General features: G+C 41.7%; 1 protein-coding gene across 4 annotated transcripts in view; it reads left to right on the forward strand.

Annotated features, from left to right (window-relative positions):
- The window catches only part of Atrn (attractin), a 151,679-nt gene that overhangs the window by 67,520 nt on the left and 57,809 nt on the right, over positions 1-26,350 (forward strand). For all 4 annotated transcript variants that reach the window (XM_076570657.1, XM_006984562.4, XM_076570656.1 and 1 more), the window contains exons 12-21: positions 4,361-4,581; positions 6,564-6,685; positions 7,468-7,606; positions 10,426-10,616; positions 14,279-14,498; positions 15,754-15,939; positions 16,459-16,692; positions 20,515-20,652; positions 24,844-24,937; positions 25,799-25,851. In XM_076570657.1, coding sequence (XP_076426772.1) covers positions 4,361-4,581; positions 6,564-6,685; positions 7,468-7,606; positions 10,426-10,616; positions 14,279-14,498; positions 15,754-15,939; positions 16,459-16,692; positions 20,515-20,652; positions 24,844-24,937; positions 25,799-25,851 — 1,598 coding nt within the window. The remainder of the gene's footprint in view (positions 1-4,360; positions 4,582-6,563; positions 6,686-7,467; positions 7,607-10,425; positions 10,617-14,278; positions 14,499-15,753; positions 15,940-16,458; positions 16,693-20,514; positions 20,653-24,843; positions 24,938-25,798; positions 25,852-26,350) is intronic.

The following is a 26,350-nucleotide window of genomic DNA, read 5'->3' on the forward strand; positions in this document are numbered from 1 at the left end:
CAGCACTCTCGTAGGCCGAGGCAGGCAGATTTCTGTGAGTTTGAGATCAGCCTGGTCTACAAAGTGAGTTCTAGGACAGCCAGGGTTACACAGAGAAACCCCGTCTTGAAAAATAAAACAAAATTCAAATTAGTTGTATAAACCCTAAAATTATTTAAATACTGTAATCTTATATATTTCCTTAGGTTTTCAAATTTTCATTAAATTACTTGTATTAGGAAAAGTACGAAAATGACATTCTGGAAATGGGAAGAATTGACCATTTAGAAGGTAGATATTGGGAAAAGGTGATATCTTTAATCATATGATTACTGAATGTTGTTACAGGTATGTATAGTTTTGTGACAATACCATTCTAATTCTAGATACCAAAGTGGAAGCATTTTTTAATTATTATCTTGTTAACTTAAGTGTTGTCTTGAATTGAGATCTGATTGTTTTGCTCAGAAAAAGTCCTAAGTGTCTCTTGAGGTTTTCACTTGGCAAGCATCAGGCCACCTGGTCTTGCTGGTGGCTGGCTGTGCCATCTCTTCACTTGCGTGTTCTTGGTGCTCTTCTAGCACAGGGTTAGGCACATTGTGGGCATTTGATAGGTGGCAAGTATACGAATATATATCTAACTAATAATATCAAATGAATGAATATTCTGTTAAAACATTCTTAAGTTTTGCATAAACTGAGTGAAGTTGACAGTTTGTTATAAAGTATAGTTTAGCCATGAATCAAAATCAGGAAGAGCTGTCTGGATTATAATGTTTTTATTTTGTGTAATTCCTGTGCTGTGTTTGAATTTTAGGCAGGGTTGGAAGAGGCAGAGAATGGTAGAAGGCCTCATGGTTGCAATTTAATTGTATAAAGTAATTTGCTGAAGGATAACTTTGACCTCTTCCTTGTGTTATCAGTTAGCAACATTTGATCACTGGTGTCTGACTTAATTGTTACAATTATGGTTGTAAGAGAAGTCGAAGGAGAGAAGGCTTGTGAGGCTGTGAAGTTGCTAGATGGAGAGGCAGCATTTCTCTTAGTTGCCTTCTCTAAGACTCCTGGAAGACTCCCAGAGCCGTGGTGAGATGTCCAGAACTGTGGAGGACACCAGCTGTGCTCAGTTTAAGCCACAGATTTATTAACTAAATCCAACTTGATTCATGTCAGACTCAGGAGCCAGTAGTGAGGTAAAAAATGAATCCTAGAGTTTTTCTTTTTGGTTATTGAAATGTCTGGTTTTCAGATATTGTAATGAATACAGAGCCACACAGTCACTGTGCTTTGTTTAGCCCTTTGTTGGTTTGGAGAGGAAAATTGAAGATCAGTGCAGGTGAGTTACCAAATTCCTCATTATAGAGTAGCATTAAACCTGCTTGGAGCTATAGGATATTGGAGATGGGAGAATTCTTGCTTATCACAGCCCAGAGATAACAGAAGAGGTTTCTTTTGAGGATGCAAATGTCATTGTGAACTTGGATTTAAGAATATTTGGTGTGTTTCATCTAGTGTAGTTCTTAACTCTAGCTAGTGAGCATCTTTTGGTCGTAGCACGTGAGTCTGACAAACCTGGTATGTCTCTGGTGTACATATTGCAAATGCATTGTAAGCATTTCTTGACCTAGACATGAAATTGAATTTTTCTCTAGACAGGTCTAGTAAGGGATCGAAAGAAAGAGAGAAGAAACAGTGGGGGATTATTTTGTTTTGTTTGTTTAGCTTGGGGAAGAACATCTAGTTCAGACATATCCTGCTTTTCCAAAAACTGAGTTTTAAAGATTATTTATTTATTTATTTATTTATTTATTTATTATACAGTGTTCTGCCTGCATATGTCCTTGCAAGCCAGAAGAGGGCACCAGATATCATTACAGATGGTTGTGAGCCACCATGTGGTTGCTGGGAATTGAACTCAGGACTTCTGGAAGAGCAGTCAGTGCTCTTAACCACTGAGCCATCTCTCCAGCCCCCCCCAAAATTGAGTTTTAAACACCACAATCTAAGGCTTAGTTTTTTGGTTGTCACTGGATTGGTCTTTTTAGAATACAGGTTGGGCAGGCAGGGTAGCTCATTCCTATAATCCCAGCACTCAAGTGTCTGAGATAAGATGAATTCTTCAGGGCTGAAAGTCCTAAGTTTTAGGCCAGCCTAGGCTACAAAGTTCTGAGTGAGACCACATCTCCAACAAGCAAAAGCAAGTTAAAGAAATGTTGTGTGTCTTGTTTTTGTAAAGGGGAATAGACTATGTGTGTGTCAGACCCTTTTTTTCTCCCAGAAGGTAAATGGCTACATATTCTGTATATTTTTCTCTGCATTGCCCATTCCTCCACCATACATACACCTAACAATATACTGAAGATCACTCTGTGGCACTATATCTATGTAATTTCTAGAAAAGTGACTTAAGATTCAAAAGGGTAAATATGTAGTTTTGTTTCAAGTTGCCAAAATCCTTTATGTAGACTTCTATAATCTTATATGCCTAGCAGCAGTGTATGAGTTTGCCTGATGCCCTGAAACCTCACCAATTCAAATATTATGTAACATTTGTTACTTTTTTTTCTTTTTTGCCAGTTAACAGGTAACAAATTTTACTTTTTTCTTCCCCAGTTAGATAGGTAACAAATGGCCTAACAATGTGGTCCTAATTTGCATTTCTCTTACTAAAGTCAAATTTCTTCATATTCATAATGACAGCTGCATTAATTTTCCCTGCATGCTAATTGAAATATGTCACCCACATAGTTCCTTTAGTCTTTTATGGACCTTGACTCAGGCAACACCAGGATTCATGGCTTCGATACAGAAATGAATTTCAGGACTAGCCAGTATGTTGCAAAGTCTGGCTGTTCTGGGTGGTAGTGGCACACTCCTGGCTGTTCTGGGAGGCAGAGACAGGCAGATCTCTGTGAGTTTGAGGCCAGCCTGGTCCACAGAGTGAGATCCAGGACAGGCTCCAAAAGCTACAAAAAAATTCTGTCTCAAAACAACAACAAAAAGACTTAAAAGGAAAGTGCTCAGGGAAAGAGTAAAGCGTGAGTGGTTTCTAGGAGTCACACCTCAGGTGTCCTCAGGGTGACTGTGTATGGTTTTTAGAATTTCATTGTGCAACATGTTTCCATGGGACCCTTCTGTCTGTTCTCTTTGATAATTGAGATTATAGGTGGCACTGGAAATGCATCAGATGGCATTACAAACTGTGAAGATAAAATCAGACACTGTTAGAGGTTTAGGACATGGTTTTTCTCTGTAAATAGGGCTTCTGGTAAGATTCTTAGAAAATGCTGTGTTGATATCGAGGAATGGGGAAAGACCTTAAGCAGTTATTTATTGGGTTAGAATTCTTGCTTTCTCAGTTAGCTAAAGGCTTCCAGGACTACTTTTCCTGTCTATAATTTTCTCTCACTCTCTATGTAGCCTTCTTTGTATTAAAATTTCTCTGCTTTTCCTTATTTTTGTGTATGTGTGTGCACTCATACGTGCATGTGGGCCCTGCATAGGAGAGAAGAGGGAGGTGGGTCTCCTGAAGCTGGAGTTTTAGGTCTTTGTGAGCTGCTTGTCGTGGGTACTGGGACTCAAACTGTCATTTGGAAGAGCGGCAAGTTCTTTTAACTACTGAGTCATCTCTCCAGCCCAGGAGTCTGTCTTCTCTCTACTAATAGAAGATGTCATTCCCGCTCCAAGGACTACAATACCTTCTTCTGGCCTCATTGGGCACCCATACACATGGCGCATATCCACATGGAGACACACACACACATACATACATCTTTTTAAAATGCCACTTTCCCTGTGTACTAATTTTCCATGTGCACATTGACAGGTAGATTATTGAAACTATTTGGAGTGATCACAAAGCAGAACGGAAGGTAGAATTTTAGAGAATAGATGATAGTAACGGTTTTTGAGACCTTGAAAATAATTTCTCAGAGCACTTAGAATGACTCAGTTGTGTGGTGGGGCCACGTGAGTGCTGTAGCACACACATGGAAGTCAGAGGACAACTTTGTGAAGTCACTTCTCTTCTTCCATCTTACTATGGTCCAGGGATTGAACTCAGATCGTCCAGTTGGGTGGCAAGAGCTTTACCTGCTGAACCATCTCACTAGCCCTCTCAGAGGATTTTTAATACTTACAGTTTTTCTAAAGATCCACAGTCAAAAGTTTAAGCCAGACATATAAAAATCCTAGCACGTGGGAGACAGAAGCAGGAAGAAACCCCCAAGGGGGAGACCAGTCTAGCCTACAAAAGTTCTAGACCAGCAAGGGCTACACAGTGAAACCTCTCTCAGATTTCAAAGCCAGCAACCAAAACCAGCCATATGTCATGCATATGTTGTGTTCATTTTCAGTAAATTCCTTCTCTCTCTCCTCTTAGTACCATGTATGTGTTCGGTGGCTTCAACAGCCTCCTCCTCAGTGACGTCCTCGTCTTTACCTCGGAGCAGTGTGAAGCGCACCGCAGTGAGGCAGCTTGTGTAGCAGCAGGACCTGGTATCCGGTGTCTGTGGGACACAGGGTCATCTCGATGTACCTCCTGGGAGTTGGCGACTGAAGAGCAAGCAGAAAAGTTAAAAGCAGAATGTTTTTCCAAAAGAAGTATGTTTTTTTTCTACTTAGAATTTAAAGATCTAGTTTTATCTGAATTATAAAGGAAGTTGATATCTGTGCACTTTTTATGTTTACCTTATTCTCTGGTTATTTATTAATAACTTGTACAAGGTCTTTGGATGAGGGGTCTTGTGGCTCCTGGAAGCTGTTAGCAGGTGATAACCCTTCCCAACATTCTGTAGACTTTGTATAACAGTTCCAGGTCTGGCTGCAGGTGCTCTGAGGCCATGCTGTCTAGTGGGATTTTGATTTGGTTTTGGTTCTTTGAAGCAGAGTCTCACTGCCTAGCTCAGACTAGCCTCAGACTTGTGAACTTCCTCCCTCAGCCTCCTGAATGCTGGGATTATAGGCATGCACCACCAGCCTTACCTGTGAAAATTTTTGATGATGGGAATGTTACATACTTTTCTTTGTTCAGTATAGTAGCCACTAGCAAGCTGGTGCTATCAGATATTTGAAATGTGGCTAGTCTGACTAGGGGGCTGATTGTTTTATTTATTTTTTATTTTTATAAAAGTGCATGTAGTGAGCCAGGTATAGTAGCATATGCCTATAGTCCAAATACTCAAGAGGCTGAGACAAAAGCCAAAAACATCAACAATAAAAGAACTCTATGTGGCTATTGGCTGCTATATTGATGATAAAGGTCCGATGTTAAGGATAAGACTGGGGGATAGCATATAGCCAATTGTTCTGGTGGACAGTGGTAGAGCTGCTGTTCTCGAAGAGTATTTCCAGCCTCTTTAGCTGGTTACTGCAGTGCAGCATGTCAGACGCACTAAGGTCCCTGCTTCTCAGGCCCCTGAGTTGTTACAGTTTGTCTCCTTATCTACTTGCTTAGTAGTTACCCTAAGCACCACTTCAACAACTCAGTGATTAGCATGTACAAAAATCCTTGAAAATAATAGGAAGCGTGCTTCCAAGATATTTTGTTTCCAATAATCAGTTTAAAGTATGAGACTACATACATTATCTAGTAAGACCAATGTTGCAGTTAACATGAGAGTTATATTGAATAGAGACTTTTTATTTCCTAGTATGTGCCAAATTAAGCTGTGCGGGGACATAAGGGTCCTGAGACCATGTTGTCTATTGGAATTTTGGTTCATTGATAGAAAGAAAACAGATTAACAGAACCTGTGAGAATTCCTGACTCTCCCAAAACAGAATCAGGAGAATAATAACCAATTTTAAAAATCAGCTTAAATGTTAGTGTACTAGAAATGTATTATCTCAGGTGGTTCAGTGTGAACCCGTTTGTTTTGTCTCCCTTGCTGGGTAGACCTAATCCTGTTACAATAAACCTGGCAGGAAAAGCAGCCTAAGGTACAAACTGACCAGGAGAATTTCTGTAACACTGGGCCAGTGGCCTCTCTTCCTGATTGTTTGTGTCATGTCTATAAGATCGTTTTGCAGATGCTGCAGCGTGACTTTGTAGCTTCTCATTTGGGGATTAATGGGAATTATGTGAGGTCTACAAGGTGTGTAAGTTCTGAAACTCACAGTCTTGAATTCACATGTGTATGGAGTACAGCTTAGCAAGTCCCTCCTCTGGGGTTCTTGGTCACTGGATGTACCTGCCCAGATAGGCCTTGCATTTGTAGCTAGGAGGAATGTCTTAGTCTCTTGTATTACTTTCTTTGGCTTCTGGGCAGCTTCTGGTGTTAATTCTATTACTCGTTGATATTTGTCCTGAGAAGAAAAGCATTCAAAGGCCCAGCCAGATCTTCCATTATATCTTAGAAGTGTTACAAAATTAATTAACAGACCTTTGCTTTTCACTTTCTGTATACTTTTTGAGGGGACAGTTACAAAACAGTACTTTTCAAATTGTCTGCTTACATCTGTTTTATTTCCCCTTTGAGTTTGACCCTACATTTGCTTCCCAACCATTGTTAGGAGCTTATCTATCTCAGAATCTGCTCAACAGAGGCTGCCGTATAGTTGATGTGTTCTTCTTCTCTTCATAGCCCTTGACCATGACAGATGTGACCAACACACAGATTGTTACAGCTGCACAGCCAATACCAATGACTGCCACTGGTGCAGTGATCACTGTGTCCCTGTGAACCACAGCTGCACAGAAGGCCAGGTCAGATGCTGGTTTTCAAGGATTTTAGAGGAAAGAAAAAAATGCTTGTTGAGTTTGGGTATACTGTAAATAATGAGCAGATTTATTTTTAAAATGGGGTGTAGATTTGAATTTTACCATTGCTCAGATTTTCTCTTAGGAAGATATGTTGTATACATCCTGATTCTAAGGGTCTCTATAGCTACTGAGGTTTGTGTGTAGTGACTCAGAAAAAGTGTTTTACAAAATGTCTTTGTCTTATATATTGACTTAGCATAACTTTTGTGCTCACTATATTTGACTTTAAATTCACATGATAATAGGCTAAAGAAGATAAGGTGACCCAGCTTTTGTTGACTTTAATGGTTCATGACAATTTTTCCTCCCAATTTAATGCAGTTAATAAGATATAAAAAGTTATATACTGCTTCTCTGGGCAGGGGGTTGGGAGGAGCACTGGAAAAGTCCCAGGTTCAGCTTTCACATTTTACAGATAAGTGCTGACTGAGGTATGGTGGTGGAGGTGGTTCCAGTGGGCTACCTTGCCAGCTAAAGGCATGTTAGTAAGAATGCACTGTGGTGTTCCCACTAAAGTACCACTTCTTGTTCATTCTATCTATTTAATTCTGTCTGTCTGTCTACCTCCTTCTCTCCCTCTTTCCCTCCCTCCTTCCCTTCCTCCTTCCCTTCCTTCCTATCTGCAGTTACCATCCTTGGTTATATTACTGTCTTTAGGACCCTATTAGTCCTCATTGAGTTCTTTGTGGGAATATAAACAAAAACACTTCTCCACTGTGTTCTAGATCTCCATTTCCAAGTATGAAAGTTGCCCCAAGGATAACCCTATGTACTACTGCAATAAGAAAACAAGCTGCAGGAGCTGTGCCCTAGACCAGAACTGCCAGTGGGAGCCTCGGAATCAGGAGTGCATTGCTCTGCCTGGTAGGTAGGCCTTGTACTGGAATACCCTCTGTGAGGGGCCAAAACATGATCCTCCCTCCCTAAGTTAGGTTGAACCTAGGAAAGAGGAGCATTTTCTGTCTATTTAGCCCTCTCACTATTTGGGGGAATTATTTTGTGTTTGTTTTAAACTTAAACATGGTTCTCACATATTTATTCTATTGGCCTTTGAAATAAAGGGAAGCATCATCTGTTCTGAGAATCAGACGGGGGCTGAGATCCACATCATACACCATGTCCCACTTTCCCTCCTTCTGCTGCGATTCCCTGGTCCTAGAGCTCTGTAGTCTCAGCAGCCGTCAGGGCCCCGCAGGAAGCACTTCCTGACAGTTCAGTGAGGAAAGATTTCTGCATCAGCCTCGTCTCCTGACGTGAACTTCATTCCTGACTATTTTAGTGGAGGTTCAGAGTGACGATTTTAGGTCCTAAGACCAGCTAGCCATGACTAAATCTTGGTGATATATTTGCTTGATCAGGATATCTTGGAAGCGGGGCTTCTATGGCTCTCCAACATCTGAAGCTTGAGTAGGGCAGTTGATCTGGACTCTTTGAACGAATTTTATTTAGTTTGCCAAATAGGCTTTATTTTAGTCCATGTTCTATTACTATAAAGAGACCATTCATTACTGAGGCAACTCTTATGAAAGAAAGCATTTGATTGGGGGCTTGCTTATAGTTTCAGAGGATATTATCATCATGGCAGGAGCCTGGCAGCACACAGGCAGATACTGGAGTGAGAGCTGAAAGCTGCAATCCTGATCCATAAGCTGAGAGGCAGAGGGAGAGTGATAGAGATGGGACCTGGCATGGGCATTTGAAAGTTCAAAGTCCACCCTGGTGACAAAGTTCCTCTAACAAGCCCACAGCTACTCCAACAAGGCTATGTCCCCAGTCCTTCTCTAATAGTGCCCTCCCTGGTGAATAAGCATTCACATGTATGAACCTATGGGGATCATTCTTGTTCAAACCACTACAGGCTTTTGTGCTTTTTGTTTTGTGTCTCACTATAGCTGGAGAGCTTCTCTCCAGCTCCCGCCAAGCCCCGGCAGTCCTGTAGCCCACTTGTAAAATAAACACAGAGACTCTTATATTATTTAAACTGTTTGGCCTAATGACTCAGGCGTCTTGTGATCTAGTTCTTCTATCTTAAATTAACCCATTTCTATAAATCTGTACCTTGCCACATGGCTCGTGGCTTACCAATATCTTACATGTTAGTACTCATGGCGGCGGCTGGCAGCATCTTCTCACTCATCCTTCCTGTTCCCAGAATTCTCCTCTCTCCTTGTCCCGCCTATACTTCCTGCCTGGCTACTGGCCATTCAGTGTTTTATTTATTAACCAATCAGAGCAACACATTTATCATACAGAACATCCCACAGCATCTCACACTTTACTATCCAATAGAATACCTAGGTACCTGTTAAAAGGCGTATTCTAATACAGGCCTTGAGAGCCTGTAATTTTGACTCACTGCCAATACTACATTCTGAGGAGCAAGTTTATCTGCTCTTAAGTTACACCTTTCCACAGGCCTCACCAGTCTCAATAGCTGTTCCAGTCAAGGAACATTGTTGGTATACCAACAATGTGCTCTGGTTCTGAGGAAACTGCTGGCTGGTTCACTTTTATGCTGGTGTCTAGGAGCACCGTGCTTCCATGGAACTCTTTATATGAGTTCAGCACAATCACAGGAGGAGGCTGTGGACTTCCTGTGTGTGCCATATTACTTTGAGGTTTTCCTTAAACCAGTTTCCCCTTTCACCTCATTTTTGGTATGCCTGTGCACTTGCTTATACCTTCTGTCTCATGATATGAAAACAGGGTAGCATTTGGAGACTTAAATTTATCCATTCCCCAGTTCAATTCCATTTACAGTTTACTTTTTCCTGTATATGTACATCTTTGTACAGATAAGTATACGTGTGTGAGCATTGGAGGCCAGAGGTTAACTTCGGGATATTCCTCTATCACTATCCACATTCAGTGGTTTTGAGATAGGTCCTTCACTGAATGTTGAGCTCACTGATTATCTATACTAGCTGACTCGAAAACCTCAAGCATCCTCCTCCCTCCAGCCCTTAGCTGAGATTACAAGCGAGCAAAACCATGCCTGGCTTTTTATGTGGGTCTTGAGGATCTGAACTGGGTCCTTAGACTTGGCACAGTATTTTACCCACAGAACCATCTCCTAAGCCCCCGTTTGCAGTTTTCTGCCCCATCCTTCCATATACATGTTTATTTGTATGTTCTTCATTCAAGATTTTAATCTTCTTTTTCATTTTTCTTCCAAAAGAGTTGCACCAATCTCTAACCATGGTAGCACGTGTGCCTTTAGGATGTAGGAGCATTGACCCAGAGTATACTTCCTGAGAGCCAGGAAATGTTACTGGTGAATCTTTTAAAAAATCTTTTATTCTGGGGCTGGAGAGAAGGCTCAGCAGTTAAGAGTACATACTGTTCTTCCAGAGGACCCAAACTTGGTCCCCAGTGTCCATTCTGGGCAGCTCACAACCACTTGTCACTTCAGCTTGGATCTGATGCCCCCTTATAGCTTCTGTGGGCACTGTAGTCACATGTACAAACCCACACTCAAGTGGCACATATAAACATAATTTTAAAAGTAAATAATTTTATTTAAAAATTTTTTTCTTATGTGTCTGATACTTTCACCACATCCTAATGAAGCACCTGGAATTCAAATCAGAAGAATGAGCTTAGATGTTCAATAATTGAATTAGTAATATACTACTATATAATTCTAAAACTTTGTTTTCTTTCCTCTCTCCCCTTTATAAAAGAAAATATCTGCGGCATTGGCTGGCATTTGGTTGGAAACTCATGTTTGAAAATCACTACTGCTAAGGAAAATTATGACAATGCTAAGTTGTCCTGTAGGAACCACAATGCCTTTTTGGCTTCCCTTACATCCCAGAAGAAGGTGGAATTTGTTCTTAAGCATCTTCGGTTAATGCAGTCATCTCAGAGCATGGTGAGTTAACATTTTCAGAACTTTGGTTTCTAGGACCCACCTTTCTTCTGAGGGCACAACCCCAGCTTATGTGTAGAAGGCCACAGTTGCGTATCATGTACCTGATCAGAGACAGAATTCCAGTAAATGACTAATAATAGACTGTGGACCTGTACTTCAGAGTCCCTTGTTTTAATGCCTTTCAGTACTTTGGATATTTTTATTAGTCATGTTTATTAAGTAAATTATAAGGTATGAATATATGGAATGAATAGTAATATGTGCACATATTTTGGTGTCTTAGGGTTTCTACTGATGTGAAGAGACACCATGACCATGACAACTCTTATAAAGGCAAACATTTAATTAGGGCTAGCTTACAGTTTCAGAGGTTCAGTCCATTATCATCATGATGAGAAGCAAGGCAGTGTGCAGGCAGATATGGTGCTAAAGAAGGAGCTGAGAGTTCTACATCTTGATTTGTAGGCAACAGTTGAACTGTGTCCAACTCTGGGCGTACCTTGAGCATATGAGACCTCAGAGCCCACCCCTACAGTGACACACTTCCTTCAACAAGGCCATACCTACTCCAACAAAGCCACACTTCCTAATAGTGCCACTCTATAGGCCAAAAGTCTATGGGGGACATACCTATTCAGACCACCACATCTGGTGACATCAGATTATTTCATGTTGTTTTATATCTAGATTCTTCCTGGGAGAAGGGATAGTACAAAGCTAGTTAGCTAGGTGTTATTAAGCCATTTGCTTCCCTTAAGGTATTATTATAGCATGTAATGTGATCCCCAATAAAAAGTATAAGACCTGGCTAGCCCAGAAGAGGGCACTTTCTTGCTAAGGCTTCTGAATTCAGAAAGGTCCAAGTTCTCTTACTGGCTAGCCAAGCTCTTGAACGGCTTCTAGTTGATGCTGCATGATTCCATTTGTCATTTTTCATGCAAAATCCAAGAATTTTGATGCTCCAGTCAATTAGGTAGATATTCACAAAGCAATTTTTCCACCTGTGCTGGCTGTGGTACAGAGAGATGTGGAGTATATGTCTAGCCAGGAGAAAACAGAGTGCAGCACAGCATTTCTAATTTGGCACCAACTTCTCATGACATGTGGAAGCATGGTGTGGGTCCTGGCTGTTAAGTCTCAGGAAGTCTGTATATCTAGAAATGAGCGCATACTGGACTATAGGAGGATTTCTGGCAGTTAGATAAAAGCTAGCATTCCTCAGGAACTTATGAAACTGGTTCCTGTTGGTGGAAGTATTAAGGCAGCTCCACATAGTTAAAAGGGAGGTTTATTTGAAGGTTTTACGTACAACAAGTAAAGGGATAGGTTACAGGATCTGGGAGAGGTGAAGTGCAGTCCAGTGGTATTCTCTAGAGGTCTTTGCTCGATCTACCATCCAACATCCGGGATTACCAGGAACCAAGAGAGCCAGCAGGTCTGGATCTCGGGTCTTAAGGGTTCCCGTCTCACCCTGCCTCAGGGGCAGGCCATAGGTAGGCGTGACAGTTACTAGAAGCCTCACTGGGAGTAGTACTTTCAGGTCAAAGCTGTACAGCTACCCACTACAGGTTCTCACCTGTCAAAAGGAGTCATTTCCTTACCTCTGGTAGAAAAAACATATGGCTACCTGTGGTGCCTATCAGCATATCAAGGCACATACCAGCCTCCAGGCCCCTCAGTATCCCAAGTACCTGTTACACATTGCAAAGTCCCCCCCAGATACCTGTCCTCCTTCTAGTCCACATGATTTGTCCACCTCCCATATTCTCTCTTTGTCTCTTGTTATCTCACTCTCCCACTTCCCTAGTCCTGGCCATACCCAGTCTGTTTCTCTTTCTCTCTGCTCTGGACTCTTCCAGATGCCTCTGGATATTTTCTCTGTCTTACTCACAATAAAAAACCTTACCCTAATAATGGAGCAGTTGTATCTGCAGTTTCTTTACTGCGCCCCTAGCATACATTTTGTGTCTGCCACACTGGCAGGGCTTTTGTAGCAGAAGTAGACTCCAGGAGCTGAAGGAGACATAGACTGAGCAGTCAGCTCTGAGATGACACCAGAGTAGACAAAGAGGTGAGTGAGTAGAGCAGGTGGAGGAGAAACAGCTGGATAGGTGGACTTGAGAATTTGGAGTCAAATGTGGTGGGTGGCAGAAGCCAGCAGAAACAAATGATCCATACCTTAGGGAGGTCAAATCAGCACCTTGGTTTGGCTGGGAGAGGCTGGGCCCCTTGCGAAGGGGTCCATTTGTGCCCCTCCCAGGTGTTTGACACAAGGCATATGAGGGGGAGGGGACAGTGAAGAACTGCTGACATGACCGGCCCATTAATGGGGAGGTTTTTTTCATTGTGAATAAGAGAGAGAAAGCATCCAGAGGCAGCTGGAAGAATCCAGAGCAGACAGAAAAAGAAGCAGACTAGGCATGGCCAGGGCTCGGGGAATTGGAAAGAATGGTGGAGATTTTGAGATAGCAAGAAGAAACGAGAGGAGAACGAGTGTGCTGTGAACAAATCATGTGGATTATAAGGAAGACAGGTATCTGGGGGAGAAGGCCAGGAGGCTAGCATGGATACTGAGGGAGCCTGGGGGAGAAGGGGCCGCCCACAGAGGCCAGAAGAGGGTGTTGGAGCTCCTGGAGCTAGAGTTATAGTTGTAAGCTGCCTGATGTGGGTGCTGGGATCCAAACTCTGGTCCTCTGGAAGAGCAGCATTATCATCAGAGCCATCTCTCCAGCTCCTATAAAGGTTTGTTTTATTGCAACAGGGAACCAGGCACTGTGCATCATGCCTTTAATCCCAGCACTCAGGAGACAGAGACAAACAGATCTCTGTGAGTTCAAGGCCACCCTGGTCTATATAGGGAATTCCAGGCCAGCCAGGATTATATAGGGACACCTTGTCTCAAAAAACCCAAACAAATAAAGTTGAAATGAGACAGAAATTTCAGGGCTATCCAAGACAGGAGCTCAGTGGTAGAATGCAGGCCTAGGAGACACTGGGTTTCACTCCTTGCAACAAAAGCAGAGGAGGCAGAAACTATTATACAGGTTCATGACTGTTTAAAATAAAATGTAGTGTGGCGTTAGATAACTAGCTCAAATGTGACACATACACATATACACATGATCTCACCTTTCAAAGAAGAAGGAAATCTGTCACCTCAAACAACACAGATGAGCCCGAGTTTTGGCAGGTGCACAGCAGGAAAACTGGAAAAGAAAATGTATGTGTCAGCCTGTGCCCCTTGGCTAAAGGTACACATTTTAAATCTGAACTGGCCATGGAGGCTCAGGTAATGATCTGTGGTCAGGCATACAACCAATATTTTATAAGTATTAGTAAGGTGACTTTATTTATGAACCATATTTGTGGATGATCATTTCTTTATAGCACTTGTCATAGAACATAAGTAGTTTGAAACTTGATTATTGCTTTACTGCTGATCTCTGGGAGTCTTGCTGTGTTATCTTCTTTGAGATATTTTTATGCTTTGCAAAACGATCATATTGCAATGATCACTTATTTTAATCTACCTTGCCTGAGTTTGGGGAATAAGGAGCTTTCCACTTATCTGTGAGGTATACCCAAATTAGTGGTTTTTATGCCAAATCCTGTTTTGGTAAAGACAGCGGTTGTATTCATAACTGTGTTTCTTTTGCCTGTAGTCCAAGCTCACTCTGACTCCATGGGTTGGTCTTCGGAAGATCAATGTGTCTTACTGGTGCTGGGAGGATATGTCCCCATTTACAAATAGTTTGCTGCAGTGGATGCCATCTGAGCCCAGTGATGCTGGCTTCTGTGGGATCTTGTCAGAGCCTAGTACTCGGGGATTGAAGGCTGCAACCTGCATCAACCCACTCAATGGCAGTGTTTGTGAAAGGCCTGGTAAGGACACGGAGGGGTCCAGTGCTCCGAGAGGTTTGCTAGGAAAGCATAGGAGACATAGTTGATGGGATACTGAGATGTATGAAATACTCATGGTACCAATTCGAGAACACCGATTCAGGCATACGTATTTCAAACAAATCCCAATGCAGAAGGAAATAGTCTTTGCCTCTGATTGGTTTGAGTCATACTCAAACCAACAATAAAATGACTGAGGGAACATAATCTAATATTGAGCTAGACTGCTTTGTTGAGCATAAAAGTGTTGAGACTCGTTCTGAAAGGTAAATTCCTTGGTGTTGGCAGAGAAAGGCTATGGAAGAAAGAGACCTTTAGAAAGCAGCAGGTCAGGACAGTACTCAGAAAGCTACTGTGGTGGGGGTGGGGGGTGGGGGGTGGCCATGGCAAGACACTGAGAGCCAACCCCAGGCTGTGACAGTCCTGTGCTGAGGCTAAGGTTGGGCTCCATGAAGGTAGGCCCAGGGCAACCACACACAAATGAGAACTCAGAAATAGAGGGGCAAGTGTGGGTTGTTTTGGGAGGCTGCATTCCATTCCCAGTACTTTGCCTGAGTAATACTGAGGTGTAGAGGAGATTCACAGCATGGGATCTGCCTTAGGAGAGGGTTTCTAAAATACTTAAAAAATACTTACTTATCTTCTAATCGTGTGGGGGGGGGGAGAGGGAGGGAGGAAGGGAGGGAGGGAGGGAGGGAGGGAGGGAGGAGAATGCAAGTAGAGGTGCCTTTGGAGGCCGAGGTGTCAGACCCCTTGGAGCTGGAGTCACAGCTGGTGATGATTCACCTGACTGAGTGTCAGGAGGTGAACTCGGGTCCTCTGGAAAAGCAGTGCATGCTCTTAACCCCAGAGACATCTCTCCAGCTCCCTGGACTTCTACAGTTCTTACAGGAAAGCTTCTCCTCCTTGTTGGATGCTAAATGCTTTGGTGAATTGAATGCTGCCATCCCTCAGCTTTTTCAGTGTAGACTTTCACAAACTCAGGTTAGTTCTGAGACCTCCCCCCCACATACACACAGTTCGTCAATCTTTGCCCACCTTTGTCTTCAGTGCCTTCTGAAAAGAAAGTCCATTTCCCTCCCCTAAATGCTTCAGTACATCTGAATAAATAGAACCTCTGACTCCCAAGTTTCCTGGGCTTTCCTCCATGTAGTACAGTGCTGAAGTGATTTCATAATTCGTATTGTAAAGTCTTTGATTTTAGCTGACCAGTGTCCATTTTGGGCTTAATTCCCAGCAAACCACAGTGCCAAGCAGTGCCGGACACCATGTGCCTTGCGGACAGCGTGTGGCGAGTGCACTAGCAGCAGCTCCGAGTGCATGTGGTGCAGCAACATGAAGCAGTGTGTAGACTCCAATGCCTATGTGGCCTCCTTCCCTTTTGGCCAATGTATGGAGTGGTATACAATGAGCAGCTGCCCACGTAAGTGAACCGAGCCTTTGAAGATTTACAGGCAGGTTGAACTTGACCTTCTGCTCAAGTCTGTTCAGAAGATGGTTAGGCTGGTCCTTCCAGGTTAAAATGTGTATATAGAATTGGGTGCAATGATCCAGGCAGTAAGTCACATAAATCTAGGATAGGTCACAGGGTACAGAATAACTTTTCTTTTTCAGGGTCATATTATAGTTCAATCTCTATAATGTTCAATCTCTAATGTCTCCGCATCTTAATCTGCCTGTTTGTAAAGTGATTTCCAGTAGAGGACCTCATAGGTCCCTTCTACTTCCAACATCCTTGTATTGAAAAGGTGGGAAAAGTCTCTGTTCTATGTTGTGTAAAATATTGGGCTCTTTAAATTATTTCATTTTTGTGGTCACTATAAGGTACTAGTATTAGTATTAATTCAAGGAAGTAAACCATCTGTCAAAGAAAAAGTAATCAGTGAATTGAAATCTACTTGTGATAGTGAATTACAAGTTTAATTTTTTTTTTTTTTAATAGCTGAAAATTGCTCTGGCTACTGTACCTGCAGCCATTGCTTGGAGCAACCAGGCTGTGGCTGGTGTACTGATCCTAGCAATACTGGGAAAGGGAAATGTATCGAGGGCAGCTATAAAGGACCTGTGAGGATGCCTTCACAGGCCTCTACTGGAAATGTGTATCCACAGCCTCTTCTCAACTCCAGCATGTGTCTAGAGGGCAGCAGATACAACTGGTCTTTCATTCACTGTCCAGGTAAGATGCCTTTGTATCCTGGTTCAGCTCTCTCACTACCTGTTTATAAGAATAAACCTTGACATAAAAGCAGCCGGCACAGATCTCCAGCCCATTTTTAAATTGGATTGTTTGTTTCCTTGACTCTGATTTTTGAGTTCTTTCGATTTTCTGGATATTAATCCTCTGTTAGATGTATAGCTTGCAAAGATTCTCCCCATTGGGTTTCTTCTTCACTTGGTTGATTTTTTTTTTCTTAGCTGCACAGAAGCTTTTTAGCTTTATGAAGTCTCATTTACCAGTTGTTGGCCTCAATTCCTGGGCACATGGAGTCCTCCTTAGAAAGTCCTTTCCCACACATATATCATGTAGGGTACTGCCTGTGTTTTCTTCTAGAAGTTGCAGTGTTTGGGTTATGTCTTTGATCCACTTGGAGTTAGTTTTTGTGATAGGTGATGGATACAGATCTACTTTCATTCTTCTGCATGTGGACATCCAGTGTTCCCAGCATCATTTGTTGAAGATGTTATCTTTCCTACAGTGTATGTGTTTTGCCGCTTGGTGAAATATGAGATGGCTGTAGCTATAAATATTTATGTTTGACTCTTCTGTTTTATTCTATTGGTCTGCATGTCTGTTTTGTGCCCGTACCAAATTGTTTTGATCACTCTAGCTCAGTGGTATACCTTGAAATCTGTGATGGCAGTCCCGTCACTTTCAGTCCTTTTGCTCAGCATTCCTTTTGCTATCTAGAGTCTTTGCTGGTTCCATATGAATTTTAGGATTTTTTTTCCTGTTTCTGTGAAGAATGTTGTTTGTGTTTTGATTGGGATTGCATTGAATCTGTAAATTTTTTTTTGTAAATGGTCATTTTCACAATATTAATTCTAATGATCCATGAACACAGGATGACTCCGTTTTCTAGTGCCTCTCTTGATCCCTGTCTTAGAGATTTTGAGTTTTCATTGTAGGAGTCCTTCACCTCCATGGTTAGGTTTATTCCTAGATATTGTATTGTCTTTGGTATTTTAAAGATTGTGTCCATGAGCTCTTTCTCAGTATTTTTTTTTAGTTTAATTTTTAAAAAAATGTATGTGTATGAGTGTTTTTTGGAACTTATGTCTGTGCGCCATGTGCATAGAGTGCCCTCTGAGGCCAGAAGATGGCATCGTATCCCCTGGGACTGGATTTACAGACAGTTGTGAGCTGCCAAGTAGTTGCTGGGAATTGAACCCAGGTCCCCTGCAAGAACAGCCAGTTCTCTTATCTGCTGAGCCATCTCTCCAGCCCCAGAGCTACTGATTTTTGAAAGTTGATTTTGTACCTTGTCACTTTAGTGAAATTGTTGATTGTTTCTAGAAGTTTAATGATGGACTTTTTGATATTTCTTGTGTATAATATCATGTCATATATAAAAAAGGATAATTTGACTTCTTCTTTTCCTATTTATATCCCTTTAATTTCTTTTTCCTGCCTTACTGTTCCATCTAGTGCTTCCAGCACTGTATTGACAAGGAATAGGAATTGTGAACAGCCTTGTCTTAGTTTTCATTTTAATGGGATTGCTTACACACACACACACACACACACACACACATCTTAGTTTTCATTTTAATGGGATTGCTTACACACACACACACACACATACACACACACACACACACACACACACACACCCATTTAAGATAATGTTGGCTGTGGGTTTGTCATATACAGCTTTTATTATGCTAAGTTATGTTCACTCCAATCTTGTTCTCTCTAGGACTTTTATCATGAAAACATTTTGGATTTTTTTTCCAAGCCCTTTTCTGCATCTACTGAGATAATGATGTGATTTCATCATTAAGTCTACTTATATGATTTATTCTATTTACTGACTTAGATATGTTGAGCCAACCTGAAATTCTTGGATAAAGCCCACTTGCTTGTGATGGATGATCTTCTTGATATATACTTGTATCGTGTTTGCTAGTATTTTATTGAGGACTTTGGCATCTGTGTTTGTCAGGGATACTGGTCTGTAGTTTGGTTATTTTGTTGTCTTTACTTAGTTTGGGTATTAGAGTCATTCTGGCTTTGGGAATGAGTTTGGGAGTGATCCTTCTATTCGTGTGTGTGTGTGTGTGTGTGTGTGTGTGTGTGTGTGTGTGTAGGTGTGTAGTATATGTATAATCTAAGAATTATTGATTGTTGTTCTTTTTTGAAGTCTGGTAGAATTCTGCTATGAGTCTATCTGGTTCTGGACTCTCTAGTTGGAAGGCTTTTTATTACTGTTTCAATCTCCTTGTTTGCTATGGTCTGTTTAGGTTGCTAATCGCCACATGATTTAACTTTGATAGTTTGAATGAATCAAGAAATTCACCCATTTCTTTTAGATTTCCAACTTAATGGAATATGGGTTTTAAAAATATTTCTTTATAACATTCTGTATTTCTTTGGTGCCTGTTATACTGTTTCCCTGTTCATTTATGATTCTGTTCATTTCTTTCTTCCTTTCTTGTGGTTAGCTAGGCCAAGGGTCTCTCACTCTTCATACCTTCTTAAAGAACCAGCTCTTAGAGACTCATTGGTTCTTTGTATTGGTTTTGTTTTTGTTGTTCCCATTTCATTAATTTCTTCTTTAATTTTTATTATTTCTTGCCATCTACTGGGTTTGGGTTGGGTTTAGTTCTTGTTTTTTCAGGATTTCCCCTTGCATCATTAAGTCATTTTTTTGGGCTCTTGGATTTCTTAACGAGGCCCTCAGGTCTTATTTTCCTCTTAGAACTGCTTTTAATGTATCATGGAGGATTTGTCGTGTTGTGTTTTCATTTTAATTTAGTTCCAGGAACATTTTGATTTTTTTGTCTTTGACCTTTCATCATTCAGTAATGAGTTGTTTAATCTCCATGGGTTTATACACTTACTAGAGTTTTGTTCACTGTGGATTTTAAGTTTTATTACATAATGGGCAGATATGATACATAGACTTTGTATTTGTTAGGGTTTCCTTTGTGTCCCAGCATGTGCTTCCATTACTGCTGAGTAGAATGTATATTCTTTGACATTTAGATGGAAAAGTCTGTGGATAGCTGTTAGATTCATTTTATATAAGAAGTCGTTTAATTCTGAAGTTTCTCTGCTTATTTATTTTTGTCCAGATGACTTAGCTATTGGATAGTCACTTACTATTACTGATTTTTTAAAAAGGAGAAGAAAAGAAAGAAAAATAAATTTAAAAATCCTGAAAGGAAAAATACCAAATATGAACCATGTTTTCTGAGTAGTGGGATTATGTTTGATTTTTTTCCCTCTTTCCTTTATTTTTCAAGTACACTGTCATAAGCATGAGTCTTTATAATGAATAACAACAAAAATTATTTTTATATTGCTGTAGACTTTCACCTTGCTTTGATAATATGTTTGGTTTTTCATGACTAATTTGGTTTTGGTATTTTTATTTTCTCAGATTAGTTTTTAGTGAACCTTCTTTTATTTTGTTTGTGTTTTTTAGACTGGCCTCAAACTTGCTACGTAGCTAAGGATGGCCTTGAATTACACACCCACCTTTTTTTCCTTCCTTTCTTTATTTTTTTATTTATTGAAAACAATTTTTTTTTAGATGAGAATCTCACTGTGTTACCCAGGCTGACCTCAGACCTCTGGGCTTAAGCAGGATGGGTCCACAGGATAGGGATGCTGCCTGCCTCTTCTTTCCTAGTAGCTGGAACTGTAGGCGCAGACACCCATGCACAACTAACTCTGGTGATTAACATTTAGAGCACATGCAAATAAATCTGTGAAATTTACTCACCCAGTCTTCCTGCGGGAGACACAGAACCCTTACAGTTCTTTGCCTTTCAGCTTGCCAGTGCAATGGACACAGCAAATGTATTAATCAGAGTATCTGTGAGAAGTGTGAGAACCTGACCACCGGCAAGCACTGTGAGACCTGCATATCCGGCTTCTATGGTGACCCGACTAATGGAGGCAAATGTCAGCGTAAGTCACTGGTCAACTTTGTTTGTAACAATGCAGTACTGGCATTTGACGTAAATATCTTAAAGGAGAAAGGCCTCCCATGGAAGCACATCAGCTCAGGTGAAGCAGAACAGTGCTGGGTTGGCTGGTCTTCTCACTGTGGAGGAACCAGGTCAGCAGCATTGTCGGGGGAGAGAGGGAAAAGCTAGGAATGAGAAGGCCTGGCGCTGAGTCAGAATGAAGACATATCTTCAGTTTCTTTTTCTGTACCGGGTACCACAGAGGCATCCAGAGATGTCTTCTGCTGGAAGCTCAGACAGAGACAGAGGAGTGATGGTACATTTGAAAATCTGCAGTGGCCAGGGGAGCCCCCTTCTGAACTACACTTCCATCAGAGATGCAACACCTGGCTGTGCCAGTCTGTGGAGGGAGGGCAGCTCACCTCCTGAGGACCCCAGATCAAGTCTCTGCAATGGCCTGGGTTTGGTGTTTGGTTGGTTGGTTTTAGACAGGGTCTGGGGGAGTTGAAGATGAGCTTCAACTCCTTATCCTCCTGCCCACACCTCCAAATGCCCAGCTTCACACAGGTTCTCCTTAGTACTTCTCAGATAGTTTAAGATTTGAATAGTCCCACATTTTCCCACTCAAGTCTGAAAGCCATAGGCTACTCTATTGTTAGAACGTAAGTTAATATCTTTTTAATCAGTAAGTCACATTTATGAATTCATTTTTTATTTGTTCCAGTCTCCAATTGAAAAATACTATGAATCCTGTAGTTGAAAGACCCCTTAAGCTCTAATTAAGAAAAGAGTTCTCGGGCCAAGAAAAAACTCAGTTGGTATAGTATTTGCCTAACATGCAGGAAGCCCTGGGTTTGATCCCAGCACCAAGTGAAAATGCAGCTGTCATCTGGGGGGCGGGGGGAGGGATGCCTGGGACGCAGCACTCACGATGTGTAGGCAGGAACTCAGAAGTTTAAGGTTATCTTTAGCTATGTAATGAATTGAAGGCCAGCCCAGGCTACATGAGACCTTGTCTCAAAGCGGAGAAGCAGGGAGAGAACACCCGATAGCAACCTCTGGCCGTTGTGTACACACAACATGTTCGCATGCTCCTGTCAATGCCTCCCCCCCCCCCAGAACAGACATCTTTATCTGCTTCTCAGATCTCACCTCTAAATTCTTTACTGTGGCCCTTCAAAACTGACCCCAAGCCAGTCAGGAAGGAGAAGGCAGTCTAGCTGGATATCTCTAACCTCTCTAGGATATGGCTATGGAGATTAAGGGAGAGCAGTGTCTGATAACATCCATAGCACATCAAGAATGTGATTATTACCTGTCTGGTGTCATTTACCACTACCCTTCAGGAAAACTTCTTGCTGAAGTTATAAAGTATTCAATACTATGCTGTTAAGAAGTGTCTCACACAGGTGTGTGGGTTCACGCAGATCCAAGGACTGAAGGCCCAGAGGCACCTTAAGAATGAATCTAGCCTTTCTTGGCTGCAGGGGAGTCCAGCCTCTAAGGACTGAAGCACTTTCCCTTCGCCCAGGGCATTTTTGTTTTCTATTTACAGTTTAGCCAGTTAATTTCTGTATGCTCAAAACAACCTGAAAGGAACTCCCAAAGATACAAAGTCAAGTGCAGATTCTTCGATTTCTCAGGTACCACAGTTTTCTGGGTTTCCTGAACCAAATTTTGCATAGGCCTTTGGTCCTTGGGAGATTCTCAGACAAGATTCACATAGGGTGATAAGGGCTATAAGAGAAACAGAAGGCATCCGTTAAACAAAGGATGAATTAGGATAGGTGCTGCTCTGTGGAGCCAGGCCAGGTGCAGCTCAGCAGGAATGCAGCCACTGTGCCTTAAGAACAAACATATCAAGGATGGCACAGCTCCTTGTCTTTGAGGGATCTCAAATCAATTAAAACCAGTTCTTTGACTTTGATGTAAAGTACATGTTATAGGGCTAGAGATATGGATTAATTGGCAGAGCCTCGGTCTAGCATGCAGATAGCCCAGGGGTCATTCCCTAGCTCTGCATAAACTCACCAGGTGTCATACCCCTGTAATCCCATCCCTTTGGGGGGTAGAGACAGAAAGATCAAAAGCTCAAGACCATCCTCTACTGAAGTTTGAGGCCATCCTAGGCTACCTGAGACCTTGCCTTTAGGAAAAAAAAAAAAAAAAGACATTTTGATGTATGAGGGTTGAAGAGAAAGAGAAGCATTTGGAAAGAAAGATCTATGGACTGTGTGTATAGGCTTCTTATACAGAGGATTTTCATAGCTTTTGAATCTGTTACCCTCAAAGAGGTACTGAGGAACATAAACATGATCACAGTGGTTTCTGAGAGACATCTGGTAGGATTCCAGGAGATACATAAAGCTTGCAGATCACAGATGTGCAAGTGCGTAGGACATCTCTGAGGCAAAGTTCAGTCTTGTTAGAGATTCTCTGGTGATGTCTGGGGAAAGGGCTAAGGCCATGCCCATGGTCGTATATGCTCAGGCCGTCAGCCTGGGTTATGGCTGTTTGAACATATAACACTCATCTACAGAAGGCGTAGCATCTCTGTCAGCAGCCTTCACAGCACGTTAACTGCTGGAGTCCTTGCTTCTCAGTTAGTGAGAGGCCCAGCCAGACTGAGGTGAGGGGCTCCTGGTCTTTCCTGTGTCCCTGTAATTTTCCCTGGCTTTCCAACTTGCTTCAAACATACTTATCTATTAGGTAATTATAAGAACACTAAATATTACTGAATAGTAAATGTGTTTATGACTTTGTGGTGACAGCCACTGAAGAACTAGATGCCTTTATCCCTCCAAATCAAGTAACCTTCCCAGAGTCTCACAGTAAGCTATAGCTGAGTCGGGAGCCACATCTACTATGTTTTGATCTGAACAGCTAGCCTGCTTGTGTCTCCAGGTGACTATCCCCATGTCCTAAGCTGCCTCTAGAAAAATCACGTCTCCCTTTGTGGCCTCTGCAGGGTCTTAGTATGGTTGTCTTGAACCTTGCTGTATTTTCCAAAGTCCTGGTTCATAATAGAAGACAGCTTTTTAGATACTATGGGAAGACTATATATTGAACCTTGACATGCCTTCTTTAAAAAACTTAAAATTATTTTTAAAATAGTGCTTTAGCATTGATATATATTAAATGCTTACTGTTTCAAGTGCCATCTTTTAGTCCTCACCTTAGTCCTATGGGTTGGATAATGTTACTGTCCACATCATTTAGACAAGGAAATGGGTCTCAGGTTAAGTCTCATGCTCAGAGCTATGTGGAGGACAGTGGAGTCAAATGTGAGCAGGCTGACAAGATGGACCATTAATGCAGTGTACCAAATCTGTACTCACAGAGGAAGAGTTGAACACTGCTGTTCTCAACTGCCTCATGCGTTCTGATGATCTCTGTACTATTCTGTTTGAAAGGTTTCTTTCAGTGATCTTATTTTTCTCCACATGGATTTTTTTTTAAAGTATACCTTTCTTCAGCCTACATGAAAACAAGGCTCCATAGCAAAGGAGAAGTCAGAGCTAGGCTGGGAAGTCCTGCAGGAAGTGCTTCCTTAACTAGGGAACCTCTTCATTCTGAACCTTCAGGAACTTGATTCAAAATGTGGCCGCAATAGAGCAGATCCCCCAGATGAGGCAGAGGGCAGTCACCACCCAGGTCACCTCTACAAGGCGAGGGCCCAGCATGTGACATACTATAAATGCTCTTAAATATTGATTGAACAAAAACCATAATTCTGAAAGAGTCTGTCACAAAGGTGGAAATAATGATTGCTTCAGGTAGCAGCAGAACATAGCCTTGTCTTTCCTCCTGCCTTGACTGTTGATTCCTTTAATGCCATCTTTATATTATTAGAAATAAATCATTATGGCCAGGCGGTGGTGGCGCATGCCTTTAATCCCAGCACTTGGGAGGCAGAGGCAGGCGGATCTCTGTGAGTTCGAGGCCAGCCTGGGCTACCAAGTGAGTTCCAGGAAAGGCGCAAAGCTACACAGAGAAACCCTGTCTCAAAAAACCAAAAAAAATAAATAAATAAATCATTAGCTGAAAATTATTGAATCTTACTCAGTGATTTCTCTTGCTGTAGTCTGTCTTTCCTGTAAACCCATTTCAGGCAGAGTTATTTGTCTTAGTCAAAGTCTGTGGTAATAAACCGTCACCCCAGTTGTGACTGTGGTCCATTCCTTCTCCCCAGCGTGCAAGTGCAACGGACACGCATCGCTGTGCAACACCAACACTGGCAAGTGCTTCTGCACCACCAAGGGTGTCAAGGGGGACGAGTGCCAGCTGTGAGTACCACACTCTTTGTATCACCAGTGAGGGCCAGGACATGCAGCTGCCCGAAGCCTGAGAGCACCTGCTTGCCTATTGTTTCCCAGGGGGGTTGAGCAGATTAGTTTGGAAGTTTGCCTTTTTTGCTTCAGACAGGATGCCTTAGTTACTTTCTGTTGCTTTGATAAAACACCATGACCAAGGTAACTTATAAAAGGAAGCATTTAGTTTGGCTTATGGTTAAGAGCTTTAGAGTCTCTATATTGAGTTCCAGGCCAGCAAGGGCTATGTAACGAGACCCTATCTTAGAAAAAAAAAAAAAAAAGAGTAAATGAATGAATGAATAAATACGATTAGTTTTACATAGGAAGGAAGAACAGGATAGAAATGTTTGAAAAATATTTTAACTGCACTTTTGGAAGAATACACAATCCACACAAAAGTAAAAATGTGGTTTTCCTTCTCAGTAGGAACTAGCATTATTACACCTGGACTTGCCTTACGTCTTTGGGCATGTTTTGTTTATCCATTGCTTTTAGACTATTGCTGGTGTAAACTGCTGAGTAGTTAGCAGAAAAACTGATGTAAATGGGTTAGTCCATCTGACCTGAATAATGGTACAGTTTATGTAGAAGGATCTGCTTAAAAAAGCCGGGCGGTGGTGGCGCACGCCTTTAATCCCAGCACTCGGGAGGCAGAGCCAGGCGGATCTCTGTGAGTTCGAGGCCAGCCTGGGCTACCAAGTGAGCTCCAGGAAAGGCGCAAAGCTACGCAGAGAAACCCTGTCTCGAAAAACCAAAAAAAAAAAAAAAAAAAATGAGTATAGATTCTGTGCTTTAAATACCAATAGAAAATAATTTCTTTTTTTCCCCCCCCAGATGTGAGGTAGAAAATCGATACCAGGGAAACCCTCTCAAAGGAACATGTTATTGTAAGTTTTTATAATTCTTGTTTCTAGAAACAAAGTAGTTGAGCAAAACTACATTGCTTTCTTTGACATAGTTTGAGAATGAAATGCTTGAGGACTATAGCAAATACTCATAGACATGTCCCTGACTTAGTGAACACTATTTTAATTGTGGTCACAGTTTCTGTTATTCTGTCCATAGCAGTTCACAGGGATATACTTTCCTGGCTTTCCTTAGTTCCCTTGAAAGCCTCCCTCCTCAGCCACTGCCTAATGTAGTCAGTCTCTCATGTCACATTTAAGATGAGGGTGACGAAAGTTTCTGAAATACAGGGGAGGTTTCACCATCCTCTCTGGGGCTGAATTGTGTTCACCATATCTCAAGGAACAAATAAATAAAACAAAAGACCAAATTATTACCTTGGAGTGAAAAGTAAATCTGGTAAGGTAACCAGGTTTATGATAAATATATTTTTCTCTATGTATGAGAATCTGCATAGTAGGTTCCAGATTATAGAACAAG

This window comes from Peromyscus maniculatus, chromosome 4 (genome assembly GCF_049852395.1).
Source record: "Peromyscus maniculatus bairdii isolate BWxNUB_F1_BW_parent chromosome 4, HU_Pman_BW_mat_3.1, whole genome shotgun sequence".
NCBI lineage: Eukaryota > Metazoa > Chordata > Mammalia > Rodentia > Cricetidae > Peromyscus > Peromyscus maniculatus.